The sequence below is a fragment of the Emys orbicularis genome, chromosome 10, assembly GCF_028017835.1.
Source record: "Emys orbicularis isolate rEmyOrb1 chromosome 10, rEmyOrb1.hap1, whole genome shotgun sequence".
Lineage (NCBI taxonomy): Eukaryota > Metazoa > Chordata > Testudines > Emydidae > Emys > Emys orbicularis.
The window spans coordinates 40,288,285-40,300,420 of record NC_088692.1 but is presented as its reverse complement, the minus strand read 5'-3'; the positions used below and the strand labels follow the sequence as shown (position 1 = coordinate 40,300,420).

At 47.5% G+C, this 12,136-nt stretch overlaps 1 protein-coding gene across 1 annotated transcript in view; it reads left to right on the top strand.

The window, feature by feature from the left end:
• The first annotated feature begins 2,692 nt into the window (after positions 1 to 2,692).
• IFT140 (intraflagellar transport 140) overlaps positions 2,693 to 12,136 on the top strand; it is a 242,819-nt gene continuing 233,375 nt past the window's right edge. The window contains 2 exon segments of the mRNA XM_065412296.1: positions 2,693 to 2,839; positions 11,480 to 11,701. Coding sequence (XP_065268368.1) covers positions 2,693 to 2,839; positions 11,480 to 11,701 — 369 coding nt within the window.

Here is a 12,136-nt window from a genome sequence, read left to right as displayed (position 1 = left end):
TCATCCAACCCCCCCAGCTCCTTGTCCCCTGACCACCCCCTCCAGAGACCCCCCCCCCACCCTAACTGCCCACCCCCCCCAGGATCCTCCTTGCTCCCTGTCCCCTGACTGCCCTGATCCCTATCCATCGCCTGCCCCCTGACAGACCCCGGGACTCCCATGCCCCATCCAACCCCCCCGCTCCCTGACTGTCCCCTCCAGAGACCCCCCACCCCTAACCACCACCCCGGGATCCCACCCCCTATCCAACCCACCCTGCTCCCTGTCCCCTGACTGCCCCCACCCCTTATCCAACCCCACCGGCCCCGGACCCCTTACCATGAGGCTCCTAGCAGCATGTTTTGCTCCATGCAGAGCCAGACACGCTGCCCCGCGCATGGGTGGCAGGTTTGTAGAAATTTTGGTGGAGTCGGGGGGTGCCCAGCTCAGAGGGGCTGGGCTCAGAGCTGGGGGTCAGGGCTGCGGGGGATGGAGTCGGGGGGGGTGCCCAGCTCAGAGGGGCTGGGCTCGGAACTGGGGGTCAGAGTTGGGGGGTGCCCAGCTGGCTGGCTCAGAGGGGCTGGGCTCAGAGCTGGGGGTCAGGGCTGCGGGGGATGGGGTTGGGGGTGCCCGGCTCAGAGGAGCCGGGCTTGGAGCTAGGGGTCAGGGCTGTGGGGGGGATGGGGTCAGGGGGTGCCAGGCTCAGAGGGGCTGGGCTCGGAGCTGGGGGTCAGGGCTGTGGGGGGGATGGGGTCGGGGGGTGCCCAGCTCAGCGGGGCTGGGCTCGGAGCTGGGGGTCAGGGCTGTGGGGGAATGAGGTATGGGGGTGCCCAGCTCAGAGGGGCTGGGCTCGGAGCTGGGGGTCAGGGCTGTGGGGGAATGAGGTATGGGGGTGCCCAGCTCAGAGGGGCTGGGCTCAGAGCTGGGGGTCAGGGCTGCGGGGGATGGAGTCGGGGGGTGCCCAGCTCAGAGGGGCTGGACTCGGAGCTGGGGGTCAGGGCTGTGGGGGAATGAGGTATGGGGGTGCCCAGCTCAGAGGGGCTGGACTCGGAGCTGGGGGTCAGGGCTGTGGGGGAATGAGGTATGGGGGTGCCCAGCTCAGAGGGGCTGGGCTCAGAGCTGGGGGTCAGGGCTGCGGGGGATGGAGTCGGGGGGGTGCCCAGCTCAGAGGGGCTGGGCTCGGAACTGGGGGTCAGAGTTGGGGGGTGCCCAGCTGGCTGGCTCAGAGGGGCTGGGCTCAGAGCTGGGGGTCAGGGCTGCGGGGGATGGGGTTGGGGGTGCCCGGCTCAGAGGGGCCGGGCTTGGAGCTAGGGGTCAGGGCTGTGGGGGGGATGGGGTCAGGGGGTGCCTGGCTCAGAGGGGCTGGGCTCAGAGCTGGGGGGGGGATGGGGTCTGGGGGTGCCCAGCTCAGAGGGGCTTATCATGCTGCTTACCCCCGCCTCCCCCCTCTCCCAGAGCCCAGCGTGCCGCATCCAGGAGCGGCCCTGGGCAGCGCTGCAGTAGCATGGCTTCGATGAGGGGTTCATGATGCAGGGGGCTCAGGGCTGGGGCAGAGGATTAGGGTGTGGGGGGATGAGGGCTCTGGCTGCGAATGAGGGGTTCATGATGCAGGAGGGGGCTCAGGGCTAGGGCTGGGGCAGAGGATTAGGGTGTGGGGGGATGAGGGCTGGGGTTGAGGGGTTTGGGGCATTGGAGAGGCTCAGGGCTAGGGCGGAAGGGCAGGGAAAGGGCAGCCTGCCCTGCCATTTAGGGATGTGGAGCACTAGGACCCTGGGGCAGCAGACAGCCGTTGAGCAGGAATGTGCAGCACAAGCAGGCACGGGAGAGGCCTGTGCCGCTTTCTTTCAGGCAGGGATGCTCCGGGGCGGGGGGGTGTGTGTGGCAGGCGGGGGCTGGCCTGGGAAGGCGGGGGAGGGGCCGACGGCTGCCGGGAGAGTGGAGCCATTTGCCCACCCCTGCATTAGGGTGTGCCTGTGCACACCCATGACTAAACGTTATGTTGTTCTTTCAAAATCTTACAACTGAACATTGACTTAATACAGCTTTGAAACTTTACTATGCAGAAGAAAAATGTTGCTTTTAACTATCTTCATTTAAATGAAACAAGCACAGAAACAGTTTCCTTACCTTGTCAATTTTTTTAAAACTTTCCCTTTATATTTTAGTAGTTTACGTTTAACACAGTACTGTACTGTGGGGGGGGGGGGGGCAGTTGGTCTCTGCTGCCTATTTTGCTGTCTCTGTGTTTATACAGGGAAATCGATTTTTATCAACATTTAGTGATAAAAATCCAATTCTTCCAAGCCTAATTAAGCCTAACAGCTTTAAACCTAATAGAGACTAAATCATAATATACTGATTGTCATCTTGGGACATGAAGTAATGTTTAATCCATGGTGTGTTGTAAATTTGGCAGGGAAATTCTGGATTCCTTCACTTTCCTTTGAAATAATCCAGTTCAGGCCACTGCTGGAGGCAAGATACTGGCCTACGTGGACCATTGGACTATTTCAATAAGGAAATTTCTGTGCTTCTAAAGGTTGTACCAAAACGTCATTTTCACCCTTTTTATTTTCACCATAGTACGGTGAAGAAGACATGTTTTTTGTTTTTGTTTTTTTTAAATCTTGCCCAGTTCTTAATTTAATCTGTTAGAAATTTTTTTTTCCCCCTTGCACAGATCTGGACTCAACCTAGGACTGTGTATGTCACTATGGCTGTGTATGTTGGTCACAGAATAGAAGTCCCTGATTCAGTTGGGTCCCCTTCCAACATAACTTGGCACCCTCTTCATCCACTTCTGGCTGTTGCTTCCATTAGCCCAACATCTGGAGGCAGTGTGGATATCTATTTGGAACAGGTAAGCATCCAGGAACTTCTACTTTGGTCTTGATTTTACTTTGCTGTGATCTCTTGATTGCTGTTATAACTGTGGTGGAACAGAATTATGAAGTTTAGCAGGTTTTTTTAAAATAAATATATATATTGTAGGCTAGTTTATATTCCTGGAATCCTTCTCTATCAATTTTGGTTGCTCATAATGCTCAGTGATATTGATGGCTAATCAGATTACCCTAATTAATTTTAGACTTTCCTGAAGTCAGCAGTGAGTTCCTCATGAATTAATTGTATCTAAACAACAGAAACACCACCTTGAGTTTTACAGACTACTGGCTTTTTTATTCTTCTTTGAGCTGATTGCCAGCATACTGTTGATCTAGGGGCTACTCGGTGGTCATAGAATGAGAAATGCAACTTTACCTGCCAAATGTACAGCAACATACCATGGATTAAACACTATTTCATGTCCCAAGATGACAATCAGTATATTATGATTTAGCCTCTATTAGGTTTAAAGCTGTTAGGCTTAGAGTATGTCTACACTACGAAATTAGGCTGAATTTATAGAAGTCGGTTTTTTAGAAATTGTTTTTATACAGTTGATTGTGTGTGTCCCCACACAAAATGCTCTAAGTGCATTAAGTCAGCGGACTGCGTCCACAGTACCGAGGCTAGCGTCGACTTCTGGAGTGTTGCACTGTGGGTAGCTGTAGGTAGCTATCCCACAGTTCCCGCAGTCTCCGCCGCCCATTGGAATTCTGGGTTGAGATCCCAATGCCTGATGGGGCAAAAACAGTGTCGCGGGTGATTCTGGGTACATGTCGTCAGGCCCCCACTCCCTCCCTCCCTCCCTCCCTTCCTTGAAAGCAACGGCAGACAATCGTTTCACGCCTTTTTTCAGCCCAGACGCCATAGCACTGGGATCATGGAGCCCACTCAGATCACCGCGGCAATTATGAGCACTATAAGCACCACGTGCATTATCTTGGAGTATATGCAGAACCAGAACCTGCCAAAGCAAAACCAGGCGAGGAGGCGACGGCAGCGCGGTGACGAGAGTGATGAGGAAATAGACATGGACATAAACTTCTCACAAAGTATGGCCCCGGCAATGTGCACATCATGATGTTAATGGGGCAGGTTCATGCCATGGAACGCCGATTCTGGGCCCGGGAAACAAGCACAGACTGGTGGGACCGCATAGTGTTGCAGGTGTGGGACGATTCCCAGTGGCTGCGAAACTTTCGCATGCTTAAGGGCACTTTCATGGAACTTTGTGACTTGCTTTCCCCTGCCCTGAAGCGCCAGAATACCAAGATGAGAGCAGCCCTCACAGTTGAGAAGCAGGTGGCGATAGCCCTGTGGAAGCTTGCAACGCCAGACAGCTACCAGTCAGTCAGGCATCAATTTGGAGTGGGCAAATCTACTGTGGGGGCTGCTGTGATCCAAGTAGCCAACACAATCAAAGAGCTGCTGATATCAAGGGTAGTGACTCTGGGAAATGTGCAGGTCATAGTGGATGGCTTTGCTGCAACGGGATTCCCTAACTGTGGTGGGGCAATAGACGGAACCCATATCCCTATCTTGTCACCGGAGCACCAAGCCAGCGAGTACATAAACCGAAAGGGGTACTTTTCAGTGCTGCTGCAGGCACTGGTGGATCACAAGGGACGTTTCACGTGGGATGGCTGGGAAAGGTACATGACGCTCGCGTCTTCAGGAACTCTGGTCTGTTTCAAAAGCTGCAGGAAGGGACTTTCTTCCCATACCAGAAAATAACCGTTGGGGATGTTGAAATGCCTATAGTTATCCTTCAAAGGGGTAGCCGTGTTAGTCTGGATGTGTAAAAGCAGCAAAGAGTCCTGTGGCACCTTATAGACTAACAGACGTATAGGAGCATGAGCTTTTCACGAAAGCTCATGCTCTTATACGTCTGCTAGTCTAAGGTGCCACAGGACTGTTTGCTGCTTTTATAGTTTATCCTTGGGGACCCAGCCTACCCCTTAATGCCATGGCTCATGAAGCCATACACAGGCAGCCTGGACAGTAGTCAGGAGCTGTTCAACTATACGCTGAGCAAGTGCAGAATGGTGGTAGAATGAGCATTTGGACGTTTAAAAGCGCGCTGGCGCAGTTTACTGACTCGGATAGACCTCAGCGAAACCAATATTCCCATTGTTATTACTGCTTGCTGTGCACTCCACAATATCTGTGAGAGTAAGGGGGAGACATTTATGGCGGTTGAGGCAAATCGCCTGGCCACTGATTACACACAGCCAGACACCAGGGCAGTTAGAAGAGCACAGCAGGGCGTGGTGCGCATCAGAGAAGCTTTGAAAACCAGTTTCATGACTGGCCAGGCTACGGTGTGAAAGTTCTGTTTGTTTATCCTGGATGAAACCCTCCTCCCCCACCCCTTGGTTCACTCTACTTCCTGTAAGCTAGCCACCCTCCCCTCCCCCCCTTTGATCACTGCTTGCAGAGGCAATAAAGTCATTGTTACTTTACATTCATGTATTCTTTATTAATTCATCACACAAATAGGGGGATAATTGCCAAGGTAGCCCGGGAGGGGTGGGGGAGGAGGGAAGCGCCAGGTGGTGTGGGGGAGGAGGAAAGGACAAGGACACACTGCACTTTAAAACTTTAAAAATTATTGAAGGCCAGCCTTCTGTTGCTTGGGCAATCCTCTGGGGTGGAGTAGCTGGGTGGCTCCAGGCCCCCCAACCGCATTCTTGGGCATCTGGGTGAGGAGGCTATGGAACTTGGGGAGGAGGGCTGTTGGTTACACAGGGGCTGTAGCGGCGGTCTGTGCTCCTGCTGCCTTTTCTGCAGCTCAACCATACGCTGGAGCATATCAGTTTGATGCTCCAGCAGCTGGAGCATCGACTCTTGCCTTCTGTCAGCAAGCTGATGCCACCTATCATCTTCAGCCCGCCACTTACTCTCTTCAGCCCGCCACCTCTCCTCGCGTTCATATTGTGCTTTCCTTCACTCTGACATTGTCTGCCTCCATGCATTCTGCTGTCCTCTGTCAGTGTGGGAGGACAGCAGCAGCTCAGAGAACATCTCATCCCGAGTGCGGTTTTTTTCGCCTTCTAATCTTCGCTAGCCTCTGTGAAGGAGAAACATTTATAGCTGGTGGGGGGGAAAAGGGAGATTGGTAGTTAAAAAGACACATTTTAGAGAACAATAGGATCACTCTTTCCCATTAAACCTTGCTGTTCACATTACACAGCACGTGCTTTTGTTACAAAGTCGCATTTTGCCTCTTGTATTGAGGGCCTGCCGGTTTGGTGAGAGATCACTCACGCAGTGCCAGGCAACAGAATTCGGCTTGCAGGCAGCCATGGTAAGCCACAGTCTTTTGGCTTATTTAACCTTCATAACATGTGGGAATGGTTTCAAACAGCAGCGCCCTCATTTCCCATACCAAGCGGCCGTTGGGTTGGCCATTTAAAATGGGTTGGCAATTTAAAAGGAGGGGCTGCGGTTTGCGGGTTAGCGTGCAGCACAAACCCAAATAACCCCCCCCCCACACACACACACGCAATTCTCTGATGATCACTTCACCCCTCCCCCCATCACGTGGCTAACATCGGGGAACATTTCTGTTCAGCCACAGCCAAACAGCCGAGCAGGAATGGGCACCTCTGAATATCCCCTTAATAAAATCACCCTATTTCAACCAGGTGATCATGAATGATATCACTCTCCTGAGGATAACACAGAGAGATAAGGAACGATGTTGTTTGAATGCCAGCAGACACCGGGACCATACGCTGCATGCTTTGTTATGCAATGATTCCAGACTGCTTGCTACTGGCCTGGCGTGGTAAAGTGTCCTACCATGGCATACAGAATAAGGCAGCCCTCCCCAGAAACCTTTTGCAAAGGCTTTGGGAGTACATCCAGAAGAGCTTTATGGAGATGTCCCTGGAAGATTTCCACTCCATCACCATACAAGTTAATAGAGTTTTCCAGTAGCTGTACTGGCCGCGAATGCCAGGGCAAATTAATCATTAAACATGCTTTCTTTTAAACCATGTGTAATATTTACAAAGGTACACTCACCAGAGGTGCCTTGTCCGCCCTTAGGGTCTGTGAGCACGCCTTGGGTGGGTTCGGGGGTTCCAGGTCCAGGGTGAAAAACGTATCTTGGCTGTTGGGGAAACCGGTTTCTCCGCTTCCTTGCTGGGAGCTATCTTCAATCTCTTCATCATCATCTTCCTCGTCCCCAAAACCCGCGTCCGTGTTGCGTGATTCTCCATTGACGGAGTCAAAGCACAGGGTTGGGGTAGTGGTGGCTGCACCCCCAGCATGGCATGCAGCTCAGCGTAGAAGCAGCATGTTCACGGCTCTGCCCCGGACCTTCCATTTGCCTCTCTGGTTTTGTGGTAGGCTTGCCTTAGCTCCTTAATTTTCACGCAGCACTGCTATGTGTCCCTGTTATGGCCTCTGTCCTTCATGCCCTTTGAGACTTTTTCTAATGTTTTGGCATTTCATTTACTGGAACAGAGTTCAGCTAGCACGGATTCGTCTCCCCATAGGGGGAGCAGATCCCGTACCTCCCGTTCGGTCCATGCTGGAGCTCTTTTGCGATCCTGGGACTCCATCATGGTCACCTCCGCTGATGAGATCTGCACTCACCTGCACCTTGCCATGCTGGCCAAACAGGAAATGAGATTCAAAAGTTCGTGGACCTTTTCTTGTCTACCTGGCCAGTGCATCTGAGTTGAGAGCGCTGACCAGAGCGGTGACAATGGAGCACTCTGGGATAGCTCCCGGAGGCCAATACCGTCGAATTCCGTCCACACTACCCCAAATTCGACCTGGCAAGGCTGATTTCAGCGCTAATCCCCTCATCAGAGGTAGAGTAAAGAAATGGATTTAAAGAGCCCTTTAAGTCGAAAAAAAGGGCTTCGTCGTGTGGACGGGTCCAGGCTTAAATCGAGGTAGTGCTGCTAAATTCAACCTAAAATCGTAGTGTAGACCAGGCCTTTGTTAGGCTTGGAAGAATTGGATTTTTATCACTAAATGTTGGTAAATGTTGATTTTTTTTTTTTTTATTTTTTTCCCTGTGTGTGCACAAACCAAGGAAAAAATATTTCCATTGGCAATATTTGAAATTTCTAATAGGCAAAGCAAGAAGAATGTAGCTTGAGAAGTCATTAGTTTGATTTAAGGGGGAAAAATTACAGTGAAATGGATGCATGCTTAGTTCTTGTGAACACCAAGCCAAATTTTATCTTGGGATATTCAGCACCAAGGAAATATTTATTGAGGTTTCAGCTTGAATTTGTGTTCTCCATATCAGGGAATGTAAAAAACAGAATAATTTCTCCACCCAGAGGGTGAGCCAGCTTGCTAGAGTCAGATTATTTTATCATATAGGGTCTGTCCATGTTATGCTAGAATTGCAGTAAGCAATAACCATGATTTCCCTAGTGTGGACAGTGACTCCTCTCCCCCCCCCCCCCCCCCCCCAGAACTGTTTATAGACTTCTCAAGCAGGGTGGATTTGATTTAAATTAAATTGATTTAAATCATGATTTAAATCACTAGTCAGGAAGACTCGATTTAATCATGGATTTCTACATAAAAGTGCATTTTTGTTGATTGTTATAACCTTAATAAATATTCTTCACAACTCAGAGATAGATGTAGGTTTCATTTTTAGAAGGTACACACTATACATTTTTAAAGTGATTTATTTTGAAAACTTTTCAGATTAGTTTTACAGCTATATCCGAAAATGAATGATTGGTTATTTCATTTACCAAAGGTAATTGAAGCAGATAGTTCACCTCCCAATGACTTCATAAATATCTCCAATTCAACAGGTTAATCATTAATATTTGGTGGCTTTTCTTGCTATGTTGTATTAGGAGGAGAACATCACCAGTCAGACATTTAAATTGTTTTATTTAACTAAAACAAAAACGTTATGTATTCTGGATTTTTTTCTTCAATTGCAAACATAAAATATTTTAACAAAACAAGCATATGAATTTTTGAATTGAAACAGTCAGTATTTTTAAAATCAGGTTTGTTTGTGTTAAAATTGTTTTTAACTAAAATAGTTAAATGAAATATTAAAAAAAAAACAAAAACCAAAATTTAATCGTCTGTCAGCCAGGTCAATATGAGAAACTTAAAATATTGGCTTCTGCAGCTAACTCAGTCATCTTCACCTTCATTTTCCTGTTTGTTCATAATCTGGAAAAGGAAAAACAAGCTTTCCTGCCTTTTCAGGTTCCAAACGATTTCTCAGTTTGGAATGAATTAGTCCAAAGGAAAAAATGCTTTCTACACCGGCAGAAGAAGTTACTGCTGTTAAAAGTGAGATTATCACTTCAACAGTCTCTGAATCCAAGTGCTTAAGTGACTTCCACCAGTTCACTTGTGTGACTTTTTTTAAAACATCATCAGCAAACATGTATGTCTTGAATGGTTCATCCTCTGCAGTTTATTATAGTTGGCATTATGGAGGGATGATTGCTGGATGTCCATGTCATAGCCAACTCCTCTTCTTCAGCAGTTAAGGTTTGACCCTGGTACCGAGTATTGAGAATATTGAGCTGGAGATAGTGCTTGTCCCATTCATTTTTTTTTAATGCTTGTAATTTAACTCTGTCATTGCATATTTCTCTTGTTAAGATCTCACTCAGTTCCTTCCAGATTTCAACAGCGTCAGCAATAAAACAGCTATTCCCCTACATTTTGTTCAAGGCTACAGAAATAGGCTTCAGGGTACTCAGCATATGTTCAACATTTCTCTTAAGCCCAATGTTGAGAACTTTGGCTGTGACGGTGCCATCTATTATTTCATGATTTTGTTCACAAACTGTCATCAGATTAGGCCATTTCTTGATATAGTGCTCAAAGCAGTCCACTACTGAGTTCCATCGCATGTCTTGTGGGAGAGTTAGCTTGGTTCCTCCCACTTTTTTCAGAGCAGCTACTGCAAAGTGGTTGTTACGGAAGTATTTTGCAATTTCAACATTAGCCTTTATTTCTGGAACACTGAAGTCTTTGGCTAGGAGGTGCATCAAATGAGCACTGCAACCATATGTTATTAGCTTAGGACTCTCTTCACTCTCTTCTAAATGATTTCTTCTCATCTTGGATACATTTGCAGTATTGTCTGTGACCAAACTGCATACTAGACATTTGAATTTCCCCCCCACAGTTTGTTATAGCTTTTACTGCTACTTCTTGTAAGTATTTTGCTGTGTGTGCATTTCCTGATGTATCAATTGTTTCTGTAAGGAAAACGTTCTCTTCTTCTGTTGTCACACAAGCACATATAACCGGATCATTGTGGACATTGCTCCACCCATTAAGACTCAGGTTAACAATTTTACCCTCTAGACCTTTTGCACACTGCTCAATTTCTCTTTCATACACTTTATCCAGCAATTTGCCTGCGACATCTACTCTGTTCGGTGGACTGTATCCTGGTCTTAATGACTGAACCATGTTAATGAAGTGTGGGTTCTCAATCATATGGAAATGAGAGTTTGTTGCATAAACAAACGAGGCAATTTTTTCATCAATTACCTCTTTTTTGTAATCTGCTGGTTCTTACCACAAACTTATCTATGGTTGTTTCTGGATGATGGAGATTTTTTTTTTCTTTTTGCTAAAGGTGATATACTGTGGCTATGTGACATACTTGATGTGACTGAAACACTATCATTGGCAGATAACTTGGAAAGTATAGAAAATGATGGTGATCTTGAAGGTGGACAGTCTTCCGACAAAATAAGTCAATGCAGTTATTTAATTATTATTACCATACTGCTCATTTAGTATTACTCATTGCATTCACTGACACTCAGTACTATAAAGGTGAAATTGTAAAAGGAAGATCTGCCTATTTCAGTTCTTTATTTTTTTATCACAACTGCATCTAAAATAATAGTACCATAGAGTAACAACTATATTTTTTTGCTCAAACATGAGAATTCAAGAATAGTCCAGAAAGAAGACAGGCAGTCCTTAAACCCACTAAACCCCCTCTTTTGTCATATGACTGAGGTGTGTTAATGAACCACCTCACCTTGAAGGGTCTCTGAGAATATGCGTTAACTACTTATGCTAAACAATCTGTTCCACCTTGTATTTGGCTGTGACACTCTGAGTACCTTTCCCAGATCCGAAGAAGAGCTCTGTGTAGCTTGAAAGCTTGTCTCTTTCACCAACAGCAGTTGGTCTATAGAAAAATATTCAATCACCCACCTTGACTGTCAAAAGTATCCTCTTGTACCTTCAGTCCTAGAAACCTTCTCAATCCCCAGTACATGAATGAAAGTCTCTTTAGTGTCAGAGAGAGTTCCTCGTATGTACCGAGAGAAGATAGAGCAGAAAAGCAAAGTGAGGCAGAGACTTTTAATACCAATATTGTATGTGTTCATAAATAATTGTCACACATCACTTTTTTTAAACAAATATTTATACATGTGAAGTACTTGTGAACAACATAGGAAAGAAATGTCCTGTGTGTCCCCACTTCAGATGTTACTACAGTGTGGTCTATGCTTATCTTGCCTCTATGGCAGAAAATATCTTACTTGGTGGAGGGCAGATGTGTGTTGAATTGGAAGAGGGTTTATCCCAAAGCCCTGTAATGAAGTCTGTTTGTTTCCATTTGCAGGGAGAGCATGTGCCTAATTCACACACTGAAAGGAGTTTTCGGGCCACATCTCTTAGCTGGCACCCATCCCAACTGATCCTTGCAGTGGGCTGGGAGACAGGGGAAGTGGTGGTGCTTAACAAACAGGACAAAGAGCACCACACAGTACCCCCCAACCATAATGCCGAAATTACTGTCCTAAACTGGAGTACTAATGGTACCCGCCTTGTGTCTGGTGATAGGGTAAGTAGCGAAACTGACATGCAATCAGTGTGCTTTATGCTGTATAATGTGTCCTGGAGATGGAGAACGAGAATGGGATTTTTAACAGTAATGGACTAATGGGGCGGGGGGCGGGGGAAATTTCAAGGAAAAGATGAGTCTAATTTCATAATAATAATTATTAGTTCTTCAAGTGATTGCTCATGTGCATTCCAATAGATGTGTGCGCACACCGCGTGCACGATTGTCAGAAGTTTTTCCCCTAGCGGTACCCATCAAGTCGGCTGTGGAGACCCTTGGAGTGGCACCTTTATGGCAGTGTATATAGGTCCCTGCTGACCCGCCGCCTGCTCAGTTCCTTCTTACTGCCAATGATGGTCGTTGGAGCAGCTCAGTCTCTTGCATTCACAAGTGCCTACCTAGTGGTTCCCTTTTCTTTGTTGTACATAGTTATAT